Here is a 26,744-nt window from a genome sequence, read left to right as displayed (position 1 = left end):
AATAAGGTTATAATGATAATAAGACTAATAATAAAATATAAGACTATAATAAAATATAAGACAAATATGCTACCAATGTAAACATTAAATTTACTATCAAAGATAACAGGATATTTTTTGACAAATTTGCTCAACAACCAAAAAAGAAAAGATGAAAGTTACCTTCGAGTTTTCCCTCTCGTTGTGTTCCAAATTTGATTAGAATGTAAAATCGAATCAATAAATAATTCAATAGAAAACTGTAGTGTAATATCACTTGTAAGGGCTAATATTTAATTGAAAAGGGCGCGAGGCTTGAAATAGGAAAAAAAACCCAGACGTAAAAATGAGAAGGCGCCTTTTTCATTAACTTTTGGAATCGAATTTGAGCTGGTGGCGATATTTTTGAAAACAAATTAGTTCTTAAATCCGGGTTATTTTTTCCTGGTTATAAATACAAGTTAGTACAGTGATCGATCACCGATCTCAGACAAAAAGAGAGAGTTGAAATAAGTTATAAATTATAAACGCGTGGGTTATTCTCTTTGATAAAGTGTCTAATTTTCAGGGCTAAAATGACGGGAAACGTTTTCCCCGTATTGTTTTCCCCCAGCCCTCGGGTCTGTAAGTAAGTATATACACTATTGTTGCAAATAACACAACTATGGAAAAGTCTGGGATATGGAAATGTATATGTTTCTATTTACAGACAGAATAAGAGGATGAATACAGGGATATATTGAAAAAAAGGAGTGAATGTTTATGTTGTTGGGGGCATTTAAAAATGGTAATTCTTAAAATGTGCTATCGATATATATGTCAAAAAAGAGCCGTTTCAAAATGACAAGTCTGAGCAAATACATAAAACACAGTATAGACTGTCTAAGACATTTGTAGCAAATTTCACGGCGTCGCGACTTCGAACTAGATCACGTTTTTCCTCAATTTTTTATTTGTTTTTTTTCTCACGATTTTGCACAAGAAGTGAAAAATTAAACAAAAAATAACGCGACCGGTTATGACGGCCGGGGTGAAAAACAAATATCGGTACAAAGATAGAATGGTTATCGAAACGGACACGCGCATAAATTACTTATACAAGGCGATGGCGATGGTTTTAATGCGTTTGAAATTGGAGAGTTAGGCTTTACATTTTAGGCTGGTGATTTGATCCTCAAAAAAATTTCAAAGAAGCGTCAAAAGAGACGTATATTCGTCCACATTCTTTTTAAATCTAGCCGAAAGGTAATTGACAATTATGTAGTTATAAATAAAGATATATTTAGCGGTTTTTTGTAGGCTTATCGATATTTAGGTTTTGAGAACGGCGTTTCAAAGGATTCGAGCGTGCAAAGTGAAATAATCCCTCTGGCATTTTTATACCTTGCTTTTTCCCCTTTTATTCCCCCACAAATTCACCCCTCCCCCAAGGCTTCCATTAGCGGTTTCCCTGTTATAATTTACAGACAGGTAGGGGTATATGTAACACTACATGGAGGAAAAGCGGGCGCTTAATTTTTTGGCCCAATTGTGGAAAATGAATTACATTTCTGTGCAATTTTCCGGTACACAAAAAGCACACAAAAAAGATAATCAATACTCTACGTAAATTGAAACTGGATGTTTTGTTTGAGAATTCAAAAACAGGTTTGATGCCGTTTTCATGCATTGCGAATGCGTTGAGTCGGAAAAAACTTCCTTGAAAAATGATGAAAGTCGACGGCGGAGCTGCAAATATTTCAAATAAAAACTATTCCAAGCACTTATAAAACGCGCTAACAGAACCCTTAATCGATAAATGGGAACCGAGACATACATATAGAAAATAAGGCATTTGATTTTACAAAAGGTGCAAAATGAATAATGAACATTTTCTTTTCAGTATCTTGAAAACAGATACTTTTGATACCAACGATTAAGAAAAATCAATAGCTTAAAAAACAATGATTATCAAGCCAAGAAGAGCAAGTGTTGAAAAATGTGAAAATTGTACCTTAGGTGGTCAAAAAAAATATTAATGTTATTATAAACATAGCAGTACAAGTCCTGACGTACAATTCGAAGAATTTTCATTGACTAAACAAAAAACTATACCTAGAACGGACTTTGAGTGAAGTGGGAAAACAAAATCAGATGAATATATTTCAAAAAAAGAAAATCAGTGCCAAAATGTCGCATGTGAACAAAAAACCACCAGCGAGAAATGGAAATTTGATTCAAACAAAAAACTAGACCTAGAAAAACTATGAATGGGTTGCGAAAACACAGTAAAAATCAAAGTAAACGAGCCACATGTGACAAAAAAAACACTGGCAAAATTTTTTGTTTAAACACCGTTTTCTCACTCTACTTTAAAATTAGAGCAAACAAAAATTTCACGCGGGAAAACCCCTTGCTTTTTCGCTCCATTTCTTATTTTGGCGTGACAAAAATGACTACTCCAAATTGACTTCAAAAATCATGAAAATGTGTGAACAGATCTTGAAAAAAGACAGTGCTCTAATATAATTCAAATTCTGTGAATTGTAATAAAAAACAGTATACAGTCTAAGTGTTCGCAGGAGCGCATCTAAAAACTGACATGGAGCAAGGGAATGAAAATAAACAACAAGTTTGTATCAGTTGAAAGAAATAGTGCATGAAAAAACAGAAAGATGAGAGCAGAGGAAAAATTAGTCAAAAGGAAGCAAAAAACTTACAAAATTGGACTAAAGACGTATTTCATTGATTTCAAGGCTGGCATCAGCTCCAGAAGCACACATTGTTGTAAAAGTAGATCCGAAATTTAAATGCACTATCAGGTATTAACATGCAAAAACTAAAAATAAATCAAAAAATTTATATTCGAATTCAGCCAGATTCTTTGTGACAGTTTTTTTTAGATGGAACAGTTAACAGTTTTTTGAAAACTCATTATAACGGGGATGTTCTTAAAAATTAGAAAATTTTGAAAACCGTTGACGGTGGTAAACAAATATTGCAGAGCGAGTTGGTTACTCACAGGTACGTGACGGCAAAAGTTGAATGATTTAAGAGAAACCATTCAAAGCACATATAAAAATTGGGAAGGGTGGAAACGAATTTTCTTCTCCAGAAACTAGCATCATAATTTCTAAGCATAAAGGTGTTAGCCGGACAAAACAACTGGTCGAACTTCGAACTCATTGGTTTTTCAAAATTTTGGCTTGGATGCTATGACTTCTTTTGTTGCTATAAAGGTAGTTTGAAAGGGAGTTATAAGAAAGATTGATTTGCAGACTGTTGGATTATGAGAAGCTTATGAAAAATGATCAGTAAATTTTTGACCTGAAAAAATGCGCAAAGAAGTTTGGGAGAATTTTGCTATCTTCGTTATGCTTCTTTTCTCTGTCTCTGGCTCGACCAACAAAAAAATGTTTGCCATCCTGTCTGCAAAAAAAAGTATTTGTCAACTTGTTGTTTCTGCAAAAATTAGCTGCCACTGTGGCTAGTGGCTGATTAGAACCCTGCCATTAAAATGGAAAAATCGCTTTAACTAATCTGCAGGGAGGGAGTAAAATTCGCAAGATTTATGCCTATACTCCTAAACGAGTGCGGCAAACAGCTATTTTTTGTTCTAAAATCAAGTTTCCCCACATTTTTTTCCATTCTGAGAGATAAAAACTGGTCAGCATCGTTCATCTCTGAAATAGCTGTGAAAATCGGCGCGCAAGCGATTTGACGACAATTTGCAAAAAAACGAAAAAATTGAGGATAGCGGGATAACTGTTATAACTGTTGCTCTAAAACATGACAATTAACAATTTGGTGCTCCTAGCTTTGAAAATTAGCAAGTTTGTAAAAGTTTTGTTGGAGAAAAGAACATCGATTTGGGATTCTCGATCGCTCAAATTCAAAGTAATACGCTTTCCCGTAGTACTGAATAGCTCATTCTGCAATTTGTAAAGTTTCCCGAATAAACTATAAAGTCAGAAACTATAAAAAAAATGACTCAATTGAAAGTCAAGCTTTTTTGAGATTTTATTTAGAAAAAAGTGGAAAGGACTTACCAAGTTCTTAGCATTTGGATCGGCTGCATTTTTGAGGAGGGTTTTAATGACGTCAAGATGACCTCCTTGACAGGCGAGATGAAGGCACTGGTTTCCGTCCTACGTGAACAAAATAAAGTATGAAGAAAATCAAATATGATCAGCATCAAGTATGAATAAATAAAATATAAAAAATATTGAAATTATAGCAAAAATAACCAATAACTACAACAACTGAAATGTAAATTTATGCATAATTGAATGACTTCAAAAATTACGAGAGTGTTTCAAATAGATTTTTTTTGACTGAGCGGTCAATTGCATTATTGCAAATTCAAAGAACTATTTTCTAACAAGCATTGTCGGTATCATTTCAAGATTCAATTTACGTGAATTTTTAGATATTCTTAGCACTAATTAATTTATAGAAAGATAAATATTGTTCAGTCACCAAAAATACCTCCTATTTATCTTCTAAAATATCGAACAAGCATTGTAGTTGAATCAAATTTTGTTTATTGACAGTTATCGACGTTTTGAAGCGAAGAAAGTTAAGAAAATTAGTTCACGTTGATGATTGTGAGCCAAGATAACCTTTAAAAGGTTTGAGTTCTTAATTTGCAAGCTTGATTTTCGATTCTATTAGTCTTTCGTGGCGCTTATTTTACATGATTACGGAAGAAAAACTTTAGTTTCAATGTCAGATATAGGATAGCATGCCAATAAGATTGTACAAAAAATGGAAAGATAATAGAAATAAAATAAAAAAAAGTTCACTACAATCACATCGTCTCAAATCAAAAAGTTCGAATAGGGTAATAACTTAATTACTTAAAGGGTAAATTAAAGGGTTAAAGGGTCAATTAATTACTTAAAGGGTTATAATTAATTAAATTATTTAATAAACTAATAACTTAAAGTCTCTGCATGATGGGGTTCAAACAAACAGATTAAACGGTGCTTGAAATTTATTATAGCGTAGTATTATTTTCTCAATTACTACTGTAAGAATTTACAGCCATCTTGTGATCTGTCTTTTGGAGCCCTAAAATGGAGAGACCTTCTAAAAATCCATGACATAACAAAGTTCAGCTGCATTCTTTCCATAAATTTAATTAATAGAGTTAGAACTAATTGAAGGTAGTTATAAAATCGCAGTTATAAAGTTATCTTGAAAAATTGTAGTGCACTTTATTCTATTGATGTGATTTGTTTTAAGTAAAACTGAAAAGCAACTTGTTTGTTTTCACCTGATTTTGAATTGATTTGTCCCCTTTCTTCTGAATGAGATACTTGGCAACCTTAGCGTGACCTCTGTAGCAGCACTCGTGCAGGGCCGTGTTGCCAAACTGAAACAAACAACAATTCCACAAAATTGAGAATTATTCTCAAAAACTCCATTTTAATGACCCGCATTGACAACAGAGCTGAAATAATTTTAAATTACAAAATCCTACTGTTCTGGCTATGAAAAATTGTTGACATGCATCTTTCATAATAGTTGTATGATGTTAAATTAACTTGAATGTTTTTCAAAAAAACATTTAGAAGCCATATGCAAAAATCAAATTCCAAGAATTCGGTCGAAACTTTAAAAAAATTGAACTTTTGAGAGTTTGAGAAAACAAGTACTAATGCAAAATTGTAACAGCAAAAACTGACCAAAAAAATGTTAAAAAGTTTTCGGAACAACCAGCTAAAGTTATTTTCAAGAAAACTGTAAGAAAGCGAATCATCAAGAGTATATAGATAATTTTTCCAGGCTGGTGAAAAACGCATTTTTAAGAATCTACCAAGAATTTCTGTGCCTTGCTGAGTCTTTCGAGATTAACATCGATGCTTCTAAAAGTGTTAGTACGCATTTGCATTAAAAAACGGATCTATTCTGTATCGGCCCCCCATTTACAATTTATTTATTTTTCAATAGCACGTTACTATGTAAAAAAACAGCACGTGCGCCTGGGGGCATAAAAAATATTAGCCCACTAAGCTGGGCGCCAAAATAGGATAGGTCCAAAAAACACAAAGAAATGCTTGAGCAGTCTTCTGCCGAGTAAAAGATCTAATCAAGGATAAGCTTGTGTCCTAATGATAATGAACTTTCAACAGCTCATAAATGAAGGTACACTGTTTTTGTCTATTTGCCGTCAACAAGCAAGTCATACACACCAGCACACACAAAAAAACATACACACACACACCACATATATAAATCCTAACAAAATAAATAAGCGAAATCAATTGCTCAGAAACCAAACACTTTCACGGTCTTTTGAAAACTGGAGAAGACAAAATTCATTTCGTACCAATTTAAACAATGTTTGGAATTTTTTCGTTTGTGCCACTTCCCCCAGCTTAGTGGGTGCATAGTATTTGCACCCCCCAGACGCAAGTGCCATATTTTTACATAAAATTTACTATGTAATGGCACGTGCACTGTAGTTGGGGGGGGGCATAACGTACTGGGGGGATGTAAAAGACCCAACATTTTTACTTTGGTTTTATAGGCAAAAACAAACTTTATCGTTCTTCCTGATTAGCTAAGAGCTTACCAACGTTTATAACAGATTCACATAGAGCCAAATTGACAGATTGTCTAATTAGAGCATAGTAATGTATTTTTCTGGTGCATATGCTATTTTTTGTGGTGGCAATGATAGCGAATTTCTAGGTTTTTTGTAGTATGGTAATGCCTTCTGAATCCCCTTAATACAATGTTATTTTGCTTTTTTAAATAAATTCCTGACAAATGTATTTAAACTGAACGCGTACCATGACAGTTCTTGACAACATTTACCTAAACGAGAATTAAAAGAATCTATCAATGGAAGAGAATATTGGTCAGAATAGTGAACACATCCAAATTATTTTTGAAAACAAGATATTTCGAGTGAAAACATATCGCTGTAGAAACCCAGCTATAAAAGAAGATATAAAAAAAACTCAAATATTCACATCTATTATAAAAAAAAATTGTAAGAAACATGTTAATTTGTTGCTAGTCAGAATCAGTAGAGTGTCCTGAACAATTATCGTTAACACGATTCGAATAACAATCATCATTTGTTTTCAAAATTATGCTGATAAATTAATCCAATGTTCGGTTGTGATGGTTTCCACGGGCCGTTGAGGCTGAGCACTAATGGAGTAGCTAAATATTATGCGTTATAAATTTTCGTTTAGTTTCAACAATTTAGTAGTTCATTATATTGGCATTGGGTATTTTGTCTTGATACCGTCTGTGTTAGCACTGAAAAGATTGGTGGAAAGTCATGTACTTTTTTCTTCAACTCTAAAACCAAAAGAAAACCAAAAATCAGAATTGTTTGTAGTGATGTCACCAAAAATCTAGTGATGTCACCAAAAAGTGATGTCACCAAAAATCTAGTGATGTCAATGTTTTACTTTTCCTCTCTGAGCCAGATCAGGTCTTCGAGAGTTATGCACTCGCTTGCTCACTTTTCACATGAAAAATAAAAAAGTTGATGATCTCATATTTGCTATAATTTGATCAAATTTCTAAAACAACTATACAGCTGTAAAACTAAGCAAACTATAATTGAGGTGAAAATTGCTGTACAGGAAATAGGAACCTAGAACCGAAGTAGATGCTGATTTATAGAGACATTGCTGGAAAAATAAAAACATAGCAGGACAAGTCCTGACGTACAATTCAAAGAATTTTCATTGACTAAACAGAAAACTAGACCTAGAACGGACTATGAATGGATTGGTAAAACCATTTAGAAAAAAATCCGATCCAAAAAAACGAAAAAAACAGTAAAAATCAAAGTCAAATTGCCGCATGTGAACAAAAAACCACTAGCGAGAAAGCCAATTTTTGTTCAAACACCGTTTTCTCACTCTACTTTAAATTTGGAGCGAAAACAATTCACGCCGCAAAACCACTCGCTTTTTCGCTCCACTTCCTGTTTCGGCGTGACCAAAATCACTACTCCAATTTGACTTCAAAAATCATGAAAATGTGTGAACAGATCTTAAAAAAAAGACAGCGCCCCAATACAATTCAAATTCTTTGAATTGTAAAAAAACAACAAAAGTTTTTGATGGTTTACGGTTTTTTGCTAAAAGATTGCTTTTATAAAAAAGATCTGAACAATATTCTTAATTCACAAGCAACAACAAAAATTTTTCCAAAATTAACACATTTTTGTTGAAAAATCTAACCAAATACAAGTTGTGTGGTGCCAGAAACCCCTTTAAAGATATAGTGATTGTTCAATTAAACAAAGAATGTAAAAACGGCGTACTTCGGTACTTTCTGTTGCATTTTTCTAAAAGCGGGTGCGTGCTCAAAATGTGGAAAGTTGTAGCCAATATTTATTTTAGTTTTATTAGTGACTGAGTTTTTAATCGGTACTGATTCAGTGAAATTGCAATTCTTGGATCTTTACTGCATCAGACCATGTCACTTTTTAGACTTGGGTCAAGCATTGAGAACAGTTTTTATTGTTGGTTTGCTTTCATTTCGTAATGAATGAAGAAGACTGCCACTTGCAGTGGCTTTTTTAAGACCTGAGATAAGTTGTGATCAGTACTGATTGGTCATATTAAGACTATAAATTCGTTCCTGGTATAATTACCTGGTTTTGGTAGTTGACTGGACAGTTCTCCTTGAGGAGGAATTTGATGACGTCTAGGTGACCATGGATGGCTGCCAGGTGGAGAGGAGTACAACCGAGCTAAACAATTCAACCAAAATAAGTCAACTAATAAATCAAATAAATAAATAAATAAACAAATAAATAAAGACTAAAGACGAAAAGATATTTTAAGACATTTCTCAGGATGAGGGTTTCTATTTTCAACCTCTAACCAGACCAGATTCAAGACTCTCGTCTTGTGAGAAGCAAAATCTAGAAAGAGTTGGACAAGGTTCCCATTAAATGGCAAGCTTTAAAGTCATCATTTCTGCTGAATTCCGGAAAAACGCAGAAAAATGTCTCGGTGTTGATCCACTGTCATAGCATGTTAATGTGAGAAATACGGTGAATATAGGCTGAAATTATGCTACAAATTTGGTGAGGTCGCAGAAAGTAGCTTAAGCATCTGATCTTTAAAAAAACAGCGCTTTTCGACGTATTTTTATAAATTTCATCACTTTTTTCAGCTTAAAATTATGTAGGGATTTTGAGTTGAAATTTATGGTGACTTTCTTACAAAATTTTTCCAGCCGGCCTTGACTTAATTAGTCACTACAGACAAGAAACATTTTCCCCTGTATCTTTTCAGTTTCAACTATTATTTTGTCAGAAAAATTAAAATGAATACTTTAGTATCTTAAGTTATTTTTTCATTATATTTTAAGATTTCTTTTTAGCTAATATGATTTATTTACTATGCAATATAAATTTCGAATGCTCATACATCTACAATGTGATCTTATTATTATTTTTATTTGATTTGATTAGTCACTAAAATAACAACTTAGGGGCATATTAGCGAATATAATTCCCTAATTTAATCTCAAATTTAAATTTGACAGTTAAGTATCACTCGAACTCTATCATGGGCCGTTGCAGTTGTGTGGGTGCCGTTATCAAATTAGAAGCAATTCCCTTTTTCCGCTTCGAACAACGGGGGGGGGGGGGATTTGTGTTTATCGATGAGGCCTCTCCTTTTCGTGAGTTGATATGTGATTAATAGCCCTGCTAACTTGCAAGTGAGCGAGTCAAAAGTTTAGCCAGGTATAAATTTCTAATCTGTCAAAAAACAACTTGGGACAAATGAACTGTTACTGGCCGAAATGTTAAAATTGCTCTGTTCGAGGTGTCATCGGTAAAATCGCCTAGAAAGATAACAATTCTATTTTCAGCATTTAGAATGTGGTGAAAATGTGAATTGAATAGAATATCGGTGAAAATAGTGAGAATAAAAATCATACAACTAAAAACGTCAAAATTTAAGAAAATTCGTCGCTAAAATTTACAACAAAAATGTTTCACCGCTACCAACAGAAAGCAGTGAAAACAAATATCAATCCGCATGTTTTTGCAATATGAAGTGAATCTTATTTAACACAAAAAAGGATAATAATTAAAATTAAAAAATTATCATTTCCACTAAAAGATTACCCCAGTCGACAACGAATGGTTATCTTGCAAGATCTTGCAAGATAACCATTCATCTTGCAAATATGCAAATAAATGGAACATGATCGAACAAGATCAAAATGAGACGCGAACATTGCTTCCTATCAATTTTTGTTACATTGTGATACATAATTACAACGAAATTCAAAAAGAAAGTAAATTGTTTTCCATAGTAGCAAAACAAGAAATTTGAAGCACGAATTAATGTAAATAAATGAGAGTAACCAGTATTAATACCAACGGCTGTAATAAAATACAGACATCTGGTATAAATTTTGTTTCAAATGATCTCTGAATACTCCTTCCACTATATTTTGGTAATGGTTTGCGCTAAATGAAAGATAATGCGTCTAAAACAGCCAATTATAGCAGAGCTCGACCGCAGCGAACTTGCAAGAATCTTGCAAGATAACTATTCTTCTTGCAAGATCTTGCAAAATAGCCATCTTCTTGCAAGATCTTGCAAGATAACCATTTTCTTGCAAGATCTTGCAAGATAGCCATCTGGTCTTGACTAGGGTAATCGTTGAGTGGAAATAATTATTTTTTATTCTAATTATTCTTTTTGTATATGATTATCTTCATGTTATTGCGAAGGCATGCCGATTGATGTTTTACTGCTTTCTGTCTGTACCGGTGAAAAATTTTTTATAGCTCTTTAAGCAGTGAAAACAAAAATTTCACCACTAAAAACCACTAATATTACAAAATGTTAAAATCCACGATTTCGAAATATTGTGAAGTGAATCTGATTTAAATAATATAAGGCAAAACAGTTTTGATAAGTTAATGGCAAAGATTTAGAACACGTTGTTAGGGAGGTCTAGCTTTGGTCTGAGATAGACAAGTACAAGATTCAATCCAGCATCCTTGTGCAAGTCTTGGGTGTAAAAATGTTTTAACGGCCCTTTTTCGGTTCTTCTCTTTCTCCGAGGTTTCATATCTCAAGCCAAATTAACAGAGGAAAAGTAGAGCGCGTTCTCAAATATGTCTTCTGCATATTTTAGGAGCTTTTTCTCTCTCAACAAAAACAGAATTTGCCCACAAATAACACGAATGATTACGAAGTTTTGTAAGCCTTTGTGCTATTTGATCTTAACAGTTTTAAAGCAATTGTTTGTATTTGCCGTTAGATAATGAGAATATGACGATAATAGAATTTTTTTTTGCAGTTTGATCAATCTTAGGCAGCATTTTGCATAACAACAACGAAATTCTTCTAAAAATATTTAAATATTGAAATACAATTAAATATTAATAACAACCACAACTCTAAATAGTGGCCTTATATGCTAATGCAGTGTATGCTAATCCAAAAATTAAAGTCAAGTTTCGAAAATGAAGTCAATTTTCGGCAGAATGAAATCAAATTTCAAGTTCTTAGCAGACGTGCCTCATCGAAAAAAGTGTGTCAAATCAGTATACCTTTTGGAGTAGTCAAAATGAGCAATTAATTTTTGGATAGAAATTTTATACTTCAAAACAAACTGGAAAAAATAAGTCTTTATAAAACAAATCACACGATCTTGTGTACAGTTGGGTTGACAGCTGCAAAAAAATCGCCACTGAAATTTCTTCGGTTTTATTTTGTACTTGAGAACAACACTAACTCGCGGCAATGTTGAAGAAAATCCTGAACCGTTCCAAACTTTTGAACTGGACCGTTCGACTTTTGATAATAAATGCTATCCATCTTACAAACTCTCACATAATATTCAAATAAAACCAATTGTCTTACAAAGAGATAGGGTTGTTGGAATTTGGTTTCCTTTAAAGTTAACACTTTAAAGTTGAAAAAGATAAACATATCAGATTGCTATCACAAGTTTTCTGAAAAAATTGGGCCAAAAATTAATGAACGTCCGATAACTAAATGTTTTCTGATCATTTTGTACAATCTAAAAGAAAAAGCTTCAGAACTTTTTGTACAAGTTGAGCGCTAAAGTACCTCAAGCATGTTCTTTAACAGACAGTAATCTTTCATTTGGTGAATATATCAATGACCAATTCAATACAAAAAAATGAAATGCATGATACCTTACATCTGATTTGCCGCTGAGCACGACAAATGTGGACAGTCTCTTACGCATCAGCATCGAAACTAATCAATCGGTAAATGATTAATGTTTTATGTCAAAACAACAAATTGTAGAAAAGAGGAGCATGGCATCATATTATCAGGGTAAACTAAAGGTGATTGAGCGGAATACAGATCAGAATTTTTGAAAAGAAAAACGAAATGTTTCGCTGGTAACAATTCAATAGGGATTTGGCTTTAGGAGCGGCAACCAAAGTACCAATATATAACAATTCGATGAGCTGTTCAATTTTTGTTGATCACTTGAACAAAATGGACCCACATAAATCTGTAACTCTTCATTGGAACAAAACGGAAAAGTGCTAAACCATAGATACCAGAGGGGCTTAACAAATTAAGATAAAAAAAACCATCTTTTTCGCCAGCAATAAAAACTCTCTCATAACTACGATATTTTTCATGAGGTCCAAAGCTCCTTAACCTAGTCAACCAAAAGTTAAGGGAGGCACAGAATAAATATGCTGATTTTTAGGGAAATTTTTTCATCAATAAAACTTTAGAGAACCACAGCAAAGGTTGTAACATCTCTGAAATTGAAAGAGATGGGCTTCAAGCTACCGACAAAAACGAAATTTGAAATGCTTTCAATAAAACAGTTACGGAAACGGCCAACTATGTGGGTGATGTTGTTCTTCTCAATATCCAAAATCTGGAGCACTGTTCTGAAAAATCAATTCTAGAGATTTAACGTTAAAAAAATCTAACTCGCTATTGACAGCTCCATCTACGGTCAATTTCCTGATTCAGGTGCGTGGGCTCTAAGCACCGGAACACGGAAAATTAGTACGCATATGCCATTATTTATTCAAACTTTTTAATGAACGCGGTCTTTTTTCAAGTATTCTAAATTCTGCAATTTTCAAACCAATTCGTCAAAAGGGTCAACCTCACAGACGATTATCTATTGACTTTTATCGGTCAAACCAACTTTTGCTAAAATATCTGAGAAACTTCAGCTCACGCAAAAATTGGATCACAACAATCAAAACAATCTGTTGAATAAAGAGCAGTTAGGATTCCAAAAGAAAAAAATCGTAAGGAGATGCAGTATTGTTTACATTGAGAAAGTAATAATAACATCGAAAATGGGATAAACGCTGCAGCAAACTTTTATAATTTGCAAAAGCATTCCATTCAATTTCGAACGAAATCTTCCTTAAAAAGAGTAGAGTTTCAACAGAGCCACATTTTTCTCGAACAAGGATGAAATAATACCAAAAGTTACTTTTAACGAAAACGTAATAAAATGTGCTGAAAGTTTTCGTTATTTAGGATTAAACCTTCCTAAAAAAATTGTCATCTGAAGTAATACATCTAAAGGTAGTTCTGAGAAAAATATGCTTTTGGAAATAAGGTTTCATGTTTTCAAATCTTTAACCCTCTCTCGTTTTTCACAAACTTTTGGTTATTTTTAATAATTTACACGTTTTTAAAAAGACAAATGTATTATTTTCAAAAACGTGAAGTATAACAGACATGATTAAACCATGTCTTCTCTAGATAAGGTCATAACTTGGATTTTATAGAGTTTTTGGGAAACAAGAGTTAGAAAAATGAGTCGTTCTGCCCCCCCCCCCAGCTTAGTTATCATGTAACTTTAACAGAATCGCGTGCTACAAAACAACAGGTATTTTGTAAATGGGACATGAAAATGTTGCGAGTTTACTCAATTTGACACGTCGAGGTTTGTCGATTGTTGATCAAGATCTTATTGTTAGTTACAGCAATTGCAAATAAATTAAACTCTTTTCACCTTGATTTTACAAAATTTGAAAAAGAAAAATTCTTGGTTGTGAGAAATACAGTTTATAACAGTTTCAAAGTCTGAGTGCTTCAATCGCGCATTTTGCCTTATATTTGATATTTTTTTCAGGATACAATTCTAATCGACAGTTTCAGAATATTCCTAATAAAATGCGCTATGAACAGTGTGCTATCACACTTTTCCGAGGGTTTGGCTTTGGTCAGGTAAAGATCTGGTTCGGGGTGGCGACTTACAGAGTCCAAAGCTGACGACGTCCAGTCAAATCCAGGTGTGATGAGGGTTTTCAACACGTCCAGATGGTTGCTTTGGGCTGCAATGTGAAGAGGACTTCTACCAACCTGAAAAAATAACATAACAGTTTTACTATTTTAGTGTTTAGCAAATTTTCAATTTCTAAGATCTCAACTAATTGCTCTTTTTATTATATAATGAAAAATTTTCTTGCTCCTTTTTTCCTCGTATTTGAGAACACGTAAAAAATTAACCGAACGGTTATGCTTCATAACTTACATCTTTCCTTCAAAAAAATTTTGATAAAAACGTTTTTATCAAAATTTTTTTGAAAGAAAGACGTAAATTAAGAAGCATAACCGTCCGGTTAATTTCTTACGTGTTCACAAATACGAGATAAAACAAGAGCCAGGAAATTTTTCATAATTTGAAATCAACCGGGTTGCTTATCGAACGAGTGTAATTAGCTCGAGAAAATGAGTTATGAAAATAGAAAATGTGTTCTTGGGGAAAAGGAAACAATTCTCAAATGTTATGAACAATTTATAGGTAGTATTTTATATTAAAATAACTCTATGCATCCAAAATTGTTTAATGCATGAAAAAAAAACAATTAACTCTTAAAAGCAACGAAAATTTAAATAGTACCAAGCAGGCCAAAGCATTAAATACATTCACTTATGCAAATGAAAAAAAGTAGGTGGTAGCTTGTAGGAGAAGGTGCGGGAGGGGAGTAGATAGTTATTATCACTGATCATTGACAACGCACTGAAACTTTACTTAAAACCTTATTGGCCAGCCTTCCAGAACAAAAGTCAATACCCGAAAAGAGAACACTCTAAGTCAGTTTAGCATCTTCAGTTTGCCCTTCACAATTATTTCAACGTTTATCAATATTCCTTTCATATCTGATAAACTGCATTATTGGAAAGAAGTCCGCATTACTCTCAAATCACGTCGATATCTTAAACAATTAAACGAAGGTAACAATTGGTTTTAAGAATTTTTCTGTTAGGAAAAAAACAGGTAGCTGAGCTGTTATTTTATAAAATTTTTTACTGTTGTTATCGAGAAAATAAAGCAATAAAAATGTTGTTATTATTAAAATTTTTGAGTGCAAGTTTTACGTTGCTTTTGCGCCAACTATTTTGCAGTATATTTATGCAGACTTGAGAAACACGAATGTCAGTGAATTTATTTAACTTGTTACAAAAATTGTTTTCGGCTTTCAGTCAAATGCTGTCCGCAATCAATTTTGGAAAAAAACTCACGGAAAAACCCATTGACCAATTTAATTTCAGATAGATATTAAATCCCACGAAAAAAACCCAACTGAAATAACCCCCCCCCCACTGATATAAACCTCACTTGTTTTTCAACGAGCTGCGGCCATGCCATGCCTTAGTTCAAATCACGACCAAAATTCAAGTAGAGGTTTACTTCCATGGGGTTGTTTTCCTTGGGGTTTTACTTCGTATTTAAAACTATGTGACTTTTTTTCCTTGATGGTTTATTCCCTAGACCTTTTCGGGATGAATAAACCAGTTGAAATGTTTACACTAGTGTGAAAAACATCGCACAAGATTATCGTCGTCACTTTTCTTTTTATACAGCATGAGACCTCTACAAGCAGCTTGGATAAATAATAAACAAAACCGTTTTTTAAAGCATTACAGCACAGGACTATACTCTGGCTCAAATCTATGTTGTTCAAACTGATTTTACATTTTAATATAGGTTTCTGATCACTTTCTTTATGACCAAAACCTTAATATTCAAATTTAATTATTCATTAAACATAAAATTTTAGGTTTTTAGAACATAAAATTTTAGGAAAAAGTTAGAAACATGAATGATTTTGTTTGCTTGCAAAAATCAAACTTGGGAAAAGGCTAGAAAATGAATTTCAAGTAATTAATTTTCCCAGGAACAAGAATTGAAAGAGGAAAAAAGTTTTTGCGTTCATTTATAGGATGGGCCACCACTGCAAGTGCAAAGCAAAACAACGTGTAGTTTTAGAAACTCGCACAAATTACGGTGAACAGTTAGTTAAGCTGCACTGAGCAGATTGTTGGTTATAATAGGAGTAGGAAGGTGGTTTTTAATACCGTTCGTAAACCTATTTAACGTAATTTTAACCACTGATCTCTTTCTCTACCGCTAATTATATCATATTCAGAAGAAAATTTCAAGTTTACTGATTTCAAATTTTCATAGTTTCTGTTGTATATTAAAAGTAAAACTCTTTTGAGCTGTAAGAACGTTGATAAAACTTAACCCAGATATCAAATAGAGTCTTTAAAGTTAAAATTCACGCGACTGTTGTTGTTAACTTCTGTTTGTCCCAAATCCAGCAGTACTTCAATGAGCTATTTTTATACGTTTTGAGTATTTTTTTCTGGTATGCATAAATTACTCAAATGGATGTAAAAAAATTGAATGAAAAACAATGAACTGGCTCGTTTCAAGTTGTAGCGAGATTTGAAGCTAAAAAAAATTCATATTTTATTGAAGTGACTCCTTCTCTGATAATTAAAAATAGAACTCAGCTACAAATTTCTTTTTTTTAATTAGAACATTTGATCACATCTGCCCTCAAAGTCTTTTTTGTAAAAAAAGTCTCTAGGCTGTTTGTCAGAACAAAAAAATCCGCTTATATTTGTTTGCTTTTAAATACTTTACTTTTTAAAAAATTGTCGAATTCAATATTAAGTCAACACAGTGAGACAAAAATTAAAAATCCGTTTATTGAGTCGTAAAAAAATGTTTTGAAATAAAACAAAAGATTTTGAAACGCTACATTCAATTCTAGCTCTAAAAGAAATTCAAAGAAGTTCAAAAACTACTCTGATTTTCTTTAGAAGAAAGTCAACTTACCGTGTTATTGCTGCATTGATGCGGCGAACGTTTTCTATTGTATATTGTTATGCTGCTAAACATAATGGCAACAAATACTTCAGATAAAATATGAAATAATTAAAAATAAAAGGATCGAGGGGTTACAAAAAGGCTTTGAATAATAAACGGGAGTTTCAATTTATTCGACATTTACAAATAATGATACATTAAACAGCCTCAAGACTGTTATCTTGTTTTCAGATTCAAGGAACTATGTTTTTTTTAAAAGTACTAGAGATATTGGTACTCAATTTTTTGGATCTTTTCCGTTTGTGCCCCCCGCCCCCCTCATTACGTTATGCACCCCCCCCCCCCCCCCCCCCAGATACAGAGCACATGTCATTACATGGTAAATTATTATGTAAAAATATGACACGTGCGTCTGGGGGGTGCAAATAATATGCACCCACTAAGCTGGGGGCAGGGGCGCACAAATGGAAAAGATCCATTTTTTCAAACTTGGTGAGGTTAGGGGGGTGTACATGTAAACAGGCGAAAGAGTGCGAAAACAAGCTACAGGTCAAGTTGAAAACTGGAATTAAATTTATTGCCAGGGTAGCAAGGTAGCTCGAAGCAATTACTATAAAGTGGCTATCTTTTTCGCAGATATGTGTAAAAGATAGTGTAAATTTTTAATCCCTTTAGCCTTTTGACTTGTATTAAATTGACATATACTGCTCCAAAATGCTAAAAGGCATTTAACCCAAAAAATTCCACATTGTCAAAAAAGCCATTAAAGCAGTCGCGTTAAAAATGTGCCCTAAACGTGTTTAAAAAAGATTACAGGAAAATTTGTTAAAATGGACGGAATTGAAAATATTGGCAAAAATTGCTTCAAAAAGAGTTTAAGACCATTGCAGGTACTTTAGGGCGCAACTTCAATAGGAATCAATTTCTTTCCCCAGCTAAGATCCGCCTGTTAGTTTGATCTGTTCCTGTTTTAGACGTCACTTTGGAAAAAACTCAATCGTGTGACAATTACGTAACTGGCGTTATTGCGCTTTTACCGCTAACAGATATATTATGTAACAGAATGGTATTGGGCAAGGTAGCAATATGTAACTTATTACGTAACAAGATATAAATTTCGGATCTTTTCCGTTTGTGCCCCCCTCCCCCTCCCCCCCCCCCCCCCCCCCCCCACCCAGTACGCCATTAGGTTGTGCCCCCCCCCCCCCGTTACAGAGCACGTGTTATTACATAGTAATTCGTTATGTAAAAATATGGCACGTGCGTCTGGATTTGCAAATAATATACACCTAAGCTGGGGGTGGGGGGGGGGGGGGGGGGGTGGGCACAAACAGAAAAGATCCATTTTAATTGTTTTTTCCACGGGTCACGATTTATATATACGTAATGTGCAGAACGCGGAAGTAATAAAATAGACGGAAAATACACAAGTAAATAATAAATTGTTAAAAGTAAATTTGTATTGTTTTATTAAAGTCGCCGCCTAATGAATTATAAAACGGACGCTTACAAGTCAAAATGCAAAAATGCATCTTGAGGGCGGGACTAAATTTATTCAAATCGTATGGGGATTATTCGTTCAAACTGCGAAACAGGAAATGCAGAAAAATCCGCTCACATTTGTAATTGGAATGGAAAACTTGAAGGAAAAACGTGAACAATTATCCAAAAAATGGACTTTATTGGAAATGGGCGTCAGGAAAATGTAAGCAAATTAGTTTGTCTCTTCAAAGATGTCAAAATATTCTTTTATCGAAATTGACAGATTAAAAAAACATGTAATAAACTATGAACAATTCAAAAAATATGACCAAAAAATGTTAAAAACCGCCTTAGTAATGGCTGAATTTCGTTTAAGCGAGAAAGACGAAAAGGCTAAATGGCAGATTAAGGAAAAATGTTCCAATTTGAGCGCAATTTTTGTTTGTTTGTTTCTGTTCATTGAAGACATTCTTTGTTAAAAACAGAAACACGAAAAAACAAAGAATGTTTGAAATTACTTGTTAGTCGAAACAAAACATTTTCTAATTTAACAAGATGACAAAGCTAAAATTGAACCTAATTTTAACTTCTTATAAAGTTTAACTGCGTAAAAATTCCAAAAATTGCGTAAAATAGACTTATCAATGACAAAGTATTATAGTGTCTCGCATTTTTAACCTGATTAAACCCCTATATCTTAACCCTGATTATTTCACCTGTCAATCATCTCACCCCGTTTTTAATTCTTAGTTTAATTGTGAAGCTAACATTGAAAATTGAGAAGTTGGGTTTGGGAAAGGTTTTGGGGTGAAAAGTTTGCGGGGTTAAATTAATCGGGTTGAAAAGAATTAGACGGAATAGATTGCGTTATTTGTGGATTGCAAAGAAAATAAACAAAAGAAGCAGATTAAAACGTACCTTTAAGATTATTGGCATAAAATAATGCGCATAATATGTCCCAAATCAGCAAATACTATAAAAAATTATCCAAAAAACCGATGATAATAATAATCTAAATCAGTTATAAAAATATACGTTTCAGAATTTCGGAATAGAATAACGAGATTGATACACTAACTTGTAATCTCTTATTTAGTATTAATATATTTATTAGTAAACCCTACAGTGAAGGTTACCTATTGTAATTCGACTTATGAATGATATCTTTAATAAGAAAAGCTTCAAATAAATCGGCATCTTTGAAGTAGTTCTGATGTGAGGCTAGTCGGCGGCGGCTGAGCTTAGTTTTGACGACCAGTATAATACTCGAGAGAAAGGATTTCCTGCTAATCAAGCTACTTATTTGTTGCCTATCAATATCATTCGAGAATGTGTTCCAACCCTCAAATTTTATTGGCATTTGTGATGTATAAAATGCACTCTGAAACAAATCTTCTAAAAGGCCCCCCCTCCCTTTTACCCTTGGTCTAATGTACCGCCCTCTCCACGCGGGGCAGTCTTAATTAGGGTTTCGCTGGGTCCGGGTACAAATAGGTCAAACTGCGTGATTAAATTTAATGATGTTAAAAATAGGCCAGTTGAGACATGGAAAAGAATTAAAACTAATTGAGTCTTTTCGAGAAAATAAACAAAAATAATCGACTATGATATCATTCAGACTAAATCCAATTACCCTGGGATATACTGTAAAAAATTGGTTGCATTCAAGCTTTTGAAAAAAAAAAACAAAATTGAACCATGAACTGGAAATTTTCAAGAGTTTTGATTCTGTCAGCAATGAAAGACAAAAATAGTTTAAAAAATAATTTTTTTTAAAAAATCCGAGTTATATTTTCTGAAATTTGGCAGAAGGTCAACTTGTACTTAAATTAAACCAGAATTATATATTTTGTTAAATCATAAGTTTGAACCCGATACAATTAAATGATGATTTTCAGAGTATGAGAGACCATGAAAAAATGCTGCAAAGGTTACTTACTTTAAAAATCATCCATTTTGTGTTTGGGAAATTGATTAGAGCGTACGCAAGAAAATCTTACGGAGGCATAGTTTAGTTTTATTATAAAAAACTAAACGGATGTCATCCCCCAAAGCTTTTCATGAAAAATTTAAAGGACTAATGTTTAAGTTCAAGGCAAAATTTGTTCACGAACCATTTGTTATTGGACCATTTTACGATCACAAAAAAGTTGTCGAAAAAGAAATATGAACGCGGTTACTTTAGTAAAAATAAATTGTTCACAAGAGGTCTTCCGTTCTGTTTTGTTTTCAGCCGTGCATAAGGAGATCCTGGAATGTTGCACAGATACAAAAACAAATTCATAATCACTTTCACACAAACAGTGTTCATAGGTGAACAGACAAAACAGTCCCAGACAAAACAGTCCCGGACAAAACAGTCCCAGACAAAAACAGTTCCGGACAAAACAGTCCCAAATAGCAAAATATTCTCGGACTAAACAGTCCCAGGCAAAATAGTACTAAGAAAACAGACAAAACAGTCCCAGGTAAAATAGTCCTACGAAAACAGACAAAACAGTCCAAGACAAAATAGTACGAACGAAATATGGAGTCAAATATATGCACATCAGTTAACAAAGAAACCCATTAAGTCATTCATTTGATTGTATTTCTTTGAACAAATATTAAGCTGATTACAACTTAGTTTTAGCCAAATTATGCATTTTGAAACAAATTTTTGGTTTAGTCCTAATTCATATCAATCAAAAACACTGCATTCAGAAATTTGACTCATAGATTATGATTGTTAATTGCTTGTAGATTATTTTTACAGTTGTTTCAATATTTTATTTGGGACTATTTTGTCTGGGACTGTTTTGTCTGTTTTTTTAGGACTATTTTGTCTAGGACTGTTTTGTCTGGGAATATTTTGCGATTTGGGACCGTTTTGTTTGGGACTGTTTTGTCTGGGACTGTTTTGTCCGGACACGTGTTCATATTATCATCGAGGTTCAGGTAACAAATTTTTGCTGCAGATTTTAGATTAAAATACATTTTGCACTTTTCCATTGCAAAATTTAATTAATCGTTTTTTCAATACTGAATTTCTTTTTGCAAGAACAGCTAGGTTTCTCAATCAGGGTTGGTTAAATAATTTTTATTTAAAAATATATGAAAATCAGTTAATTGACGTTGAAAGGCTGTCAGTACAAAAGGTAAGTTTCAAAAGATAAAAAATGCTCATAACTTAACTATTTAGGTCGATTTCAATTCTGCCTATGGTTTTCTGTTTTTTTTTCTCTTAATTCATGTTCTAAAAAAATGAAAAAAGACATTTTAATTAACGTCAAATCGAGGTGTAAGAATTGTTCATGTTAAATCAGAACAGCCCTAATTTCATACAAATTTTCGAGCAATTTATTTGAAAGCGAGTCGAAAAACAGGGTCAAATAGCAAAATACTTAATACACCAAAATATCTAATGTCAAAATACTCTTTTTCTTCCTCCTCGTTTTACCAATCAATTGTTTGATCACAAATTGGCACTAAAACAGTATAATCATACATATCGTTAACTTCTCGGATGTGTTATCTAATTTCATTGCAACTCCTATGTACTGCTAGAAGTGATCAAATGAACTAGACTTACATCTGACACTCGTTAAAAGTTTGATAAGTGATCTCACTAAGGCTTCTGTTTGCTAAAATTATTCTCTGATAACTTTAACAATTCAGTTAAGCAGTCGGTATGTTTTTGATATTTTCAAACATCGGCTATTTTTGCTTAGGTTTTTTTACTCACACCACAAAAACCAACCAAGCTCATTTTCCCATGTAACACGAAGCAGAGAGTTTATTTTTGAGCATTTTGTATTCTTTTTAACAATAACCCATGTCTTCATATCAAAAGATGATTTTTTTGTTGGCAAACTGAAAGAATTGAATTAAGATACGTCATTCTGACAAAAATCTCACCTTGTTAGCGTAATTAAGCCACGAGTTGTGGGTCATCGTGTGTACTATAAAGACGAAAAAATAATATTGACAAAATTGCAGCTATTAATCTAAATTGCCAGAACTAGAAGCTGAATAAACTCATAAGAGATGTACAAACGTGAAAATACTCAGTGATATGAAACAGTTGAGAGGTTAAACTAGAGTGACGTAATTTTTGCTTTTTAAAGCAATTTTCGATCAACGTACTTCAAAAATAAACAAATTAACCGAAAACGTAAAAGTCAATTTCCTTGTCAAGTGTGAAATAATGAGAAATAGAATTCAATAAGTGTAATTTTGTGAACTTGAACAAAATTTTCCCTAAAACGTCGATTTCTTAACGCGTTTAAAATCCTCTTTCAATTCTATATCGATCGCAATTTAAACAAAATTGTCGCTTATGAAAATAACGGTCTTAAAAAGACGTAAATTTTTTTTTATCAGTGAGTAACTTGAAGATATGCAAAACAGTTGAAAGAATAAATTTTTCCGTAAGGCAGAACTAAAAAATGGATAATAAAATTCCTCCACTTTTTCAAAAGGGGCGTTGCAAATTAGGTCTCAAGGAGATACAAAAAAGTAAAAATGATTCATTTAGTTGTAAATATACTCATTTTTCCCTTTATAATTCTTTTGAAGCAAAGTAAATCGCAATTTTACCCCCTCTTTTAGATTAGAGTGAAATTCGCCCAAAGGGGTTTTGTATGAATGTGAACAATATAATATCAATATAGCTGTCGAAATAATATTGAAATTTTAATTCCCCCAGTACAGTCTCTTTACTTCCTTTTGTTGTAAGGAATGGGTGATACAAACAGGTTGACAAAAGTCCTGTAATTGAATGATCAGCTTTGATATAAATATGCTTGTATGAAGGTAAAATTAAATGCCAGTAACCCTAAATGTTTGCAAAGTATGAAAAAATTAAAAAAGTTGCATACTATCAAAGCTAATGAAAATCAGATTCTAAATTTTTGATACAAATCAACAGATAGAGTTAATAAATACCCAAAAAAACAAAAAGTTTGTAAGAATATTTCTCAAAAGTGTGCTACAAAAATTGGTTGTTTTGGTTTTCAAAGCATAAATGAAGCTCAGAATTTTCGTAAAAGAGCATCCACAAGAAACGGTATCAGAGATGCAAGAATTTTGACAGTAAAACTGGATGAATTTCGGATAAACTTTTCCTAAAAAAACAGCATCAACATAATGTTTGATATTCAATGTTGTTTGATAAAGAAAAATTGATGCACGAACTAATCTATACAATTGTCTAAATTGGAAATATTTCTGATACAAACCGAGACGTATAATAAACCCAAAATCGGGGCGCGGTCTGAGGGGGCGTGTACTGTAGTTACAATTAGAAATTGTGGGCGTATTCCCGGCGGAATAAACGTGAAATAATTCTAACTAGCCCGGGCTATTTTATCAGCTCATCGATCCAGAAATTAACATTCTGTCACTGTTTATGGGCAATTTTTAGGGCCAAATTTCAGCCCAGACTGGGAATAGAAATGCCTGGTTTATAACTTATTATAACTATTTATAACTTTTTACGGCTGGATTCTGTTTTGCCATATTAAGAGATCGTTGACCTTGCAGTATTAGCTTTGTTAGACAAGTAATTTTCAAAGGTCTATTTGTTTTTTCAATTTGCATTTTGATTTAAGTTAACCCATGTGGGAAATTATTTGCGACGTGTCATTTATATCTAGAGTTTTTATTACTAGATTTAATATGAAAGGTCTTTTAGGTCTAAGGTCAACGGACCCATAAAGTGCAAATCGTTGATACATGTGATTAACCAGACCAAAAACTTCCCAATATCTTTCAAATTTTAATTTGTGTTAATCTAAAATTTAAAAAAATCGAGTTGCGGTTTGAAAGACAAGTAAAATATTTAATGCATAAGTTAAGTCTCACAGCTCAAGGCTCGTGAAATCCATATCAAGAGTTCAAAAATATCTTTTCAAGATTTTTGGAACAAAAATTTTTGACAACTCAGTAATTTGAAATCATCAGCATCTTTAATCACGTTTTACCGCGTCGCCTTCACAAAAAATGCTATTTAAATTAACAAAAAAGTATTTTATTGACATTTTAAAGATCATCTGATTACACTGCTATGCTCAAAGATTATCGAGTAAAAGATATAGAAAGAAGGCAAAAAATGTCTTTTCAAGCACCCTTGGTTTTAGGTTTTTGATTGGTTTTGGTTCTTCAGAAACAAAAAAGATACCCATGCCATAATCAAATTAGACACCAGTTACTTTCTTGAACACCATGTGTTATTATTTTTCTTTAAAAAAGTTTAGGCTTAGAAGAACAGATTTTGGAAACTTTTAGACTCGATGACACTCAAAATCGTTTTTAAGACATGAAAAACATTTGATTAAGGAAATTGTTTGGTTAAGATTAAGCAAGTGCAAAGCAGAGAAACATTCAAGAGTTTGAGTTGATTAAGCAATATGAGCCTAAATTTTCTCTCTTTTTTGTTTTTATCCCTGCTGTAATAAAAAAACATGCTTTAAAAAATGCTTGAAACCGATGTGTGCTGTAATATTTTCCATAAAACCACGGTATAAAAAAATGTGGTCAACACATGTTTTTGTTTATTTCTCATAAAAATCACCTGCACTGAAATCTATATTTTAAATGCAAATGGCGTAGAAAATTTTAAAAGAACGAAAAATTTACTGTAATAGTAGAATTAGTCAGATTTCTTGTAAACTGTTTCCTGTTTTTTCTTATTTTTTGTAAACTGAAAATTGTAGCTGATTACAAAAATACCATCCCTTTGCGACAAGCACACAAAATTTTTCCATATATCTCGGCTTCATTGTAAAGGGAGTTTCATCGGAATCTAAAAGTAAACCAATGTATACGTGGATTTGATAAGTCTTCCGTTTTTTAAACTTCTTATAGCTCTGTTCTCGGTTGCTATTAAACGCCAGAGAACAAAACCTCTCCTTTACAAGGAAAGATCCCAGGAAAACCGCGATTAGATCAGGTGTTTAAAATTGAGCAAACGGCATTGATTATTTCTGTTTTTTTTTTAAAAATTAACAATAGAGATAACTTGCCCTTTTTTATTAGAATTGCAAAATAACTCAACAATTTTGTAATTTTGAACCAGCTCTGAAAATAAACTTTTTGTTGTAATTTCATGGTCTCGTGTAATGTAGAAAAATCTTTGTTCTTTGTTATTACTTCATTACTCGAGTTTGTTCAATATTTCAACTTCAATCCAAATTAACGACATGGAGGAAAAAAATCATTTCACAAACAACACAAAACAAATTTTTCCCGCTAGTAGATACCATGCTAAACAGCGTCCTCCCAATTAAAAAAAAGGAGTTTAATTGAGAATATGTCTAAATAATACAAAACTCAGAAGTTTTAAAGAAACTAATAAATGTGGCCCACGTGAAAAAATTTTCAAAATAAAACAAAAAATGGTAGAAGACTGTTTTAACCCTGATTCTTGTTTTTTCATCATATCAGTCGTTGTGAAGGTGAGATTTTCATCGCAAAAAAGTTAGCGTTTAAGCATTGTTTAATTTTCAAAAACTAAAGCGTTAAACTATTCGAAATTTTGTTCATGATTTTTTTTTCCATTTTAAAAAAGAAAATTTGTCGCAGTAAGAAAACCACATCATTTTTTCAAACTCGTGTGAAAACGAAGATAGATGTCAAAATTGGTGACCTCTCCCAGGGAAAGAAACAGTTCCAAATTGGGTCAAACGTTTTTCCGACAGAATTTTTGATGCCATTATTCAGAATTAATTTAATAGAGAAGTCAGACAACAGTTTCTATCAGTCAAAGACAACATCTTTCTAGCGGCTAAAAAGAAAAATTTAATTCTAATGATACATAACACTTTTTCCGAGATAATACAAGTTTTTTAGTCATCGGTGGTAGCAATTTTGCATGTGCTTCAAAGAAGCAAATTAAACAAGTGTGCTCACTTAGTACAGCTGCAGATAAAGATCCAACTAGCAATGTTGGAAAGAAAAGCGGAGAAGCTACGGAAAAATGCACAATAAATTCTTAATGTGCTATTTATTTCTCGATTCTAAACAAATTTTCAACTTGCTACAAGCTAAGAGCGAATAGTATGTATTGTTTGCAATAAATTGACTGCTAATACTTCATAATAGGACATTAAACTAAAAGGCAAAACAACTAAAAGGCTTAAAAATTTTTCCTTGTTTTTTTCCTCAAAACTAAACTTCAGTCCATAGAACATTTTGCGCTTTTTTTTACATCTTTCAAGGAT

General features: G+C 32.7%; 1 protein-coding gene across 6 annotated transcripts in view; it reads right to left on the bottom strand.

The window, feature by feature from the left end:
• The window catches only part of LOC142354058 (uncharacterized), a 469,891-nt gene that overhangs the window by 40,088 nt on the left and 403,059 nt on the right, over nucleotides 1-26,744 (bottom strand). For 5 of the 6 annotated variants that reach the window (XM_075406329.1, XM_075406333.1, XM_075406331.1 and 2 more), the window contains 4 exons: nucleotides 14,196-14,300; nucleotides 8,591-8,689; nucleotides 5,237-5,335; nucleotides 4,008-4,106 (listed from right to left, as the gene is read on the bottom strand). In XM_075406329.1, coding sequence (XP_075262444.1) covers nucleotides 4,008-4,106; nucleotides 5,237-5,335; nucleotides 8,591-8,689; nucleotides 14,196-14,300 — 402 coding nt within the window. Of the gene's footprint in view, nucleotides 1-4,007; nucleotides 4,107-5,236; nucleotides 5,336-8,590; nucleotides 8,690-14,195; nucleotides 14,301-22,440; nucleotides 22,723-26,744 lie in introns of those variants that run through there. The other variant, XM_075406332.1, reaches the window with a different exon arrangement.

The sequence above is a fragment of the Convolutriloba macropyga genome, chromosome 15 (assembly GCF_964194025.1).
Source record: "Convolutriloba macropyga chromosome 15, txConMacr16.3, whole genome shotgun sequence".
In the NCBI taxonomy this organism is placed as follows: Eukaryota; Metazoa; Xenacoelomorpha; order Acoela; family Convolutidae; genus Convolutriloba; species Convolutriloba macropyga.
Note: the sequence above shows the minus strand (reverse complement) of the source record. Positions and strands in the feature narration are given on the sequence as shown.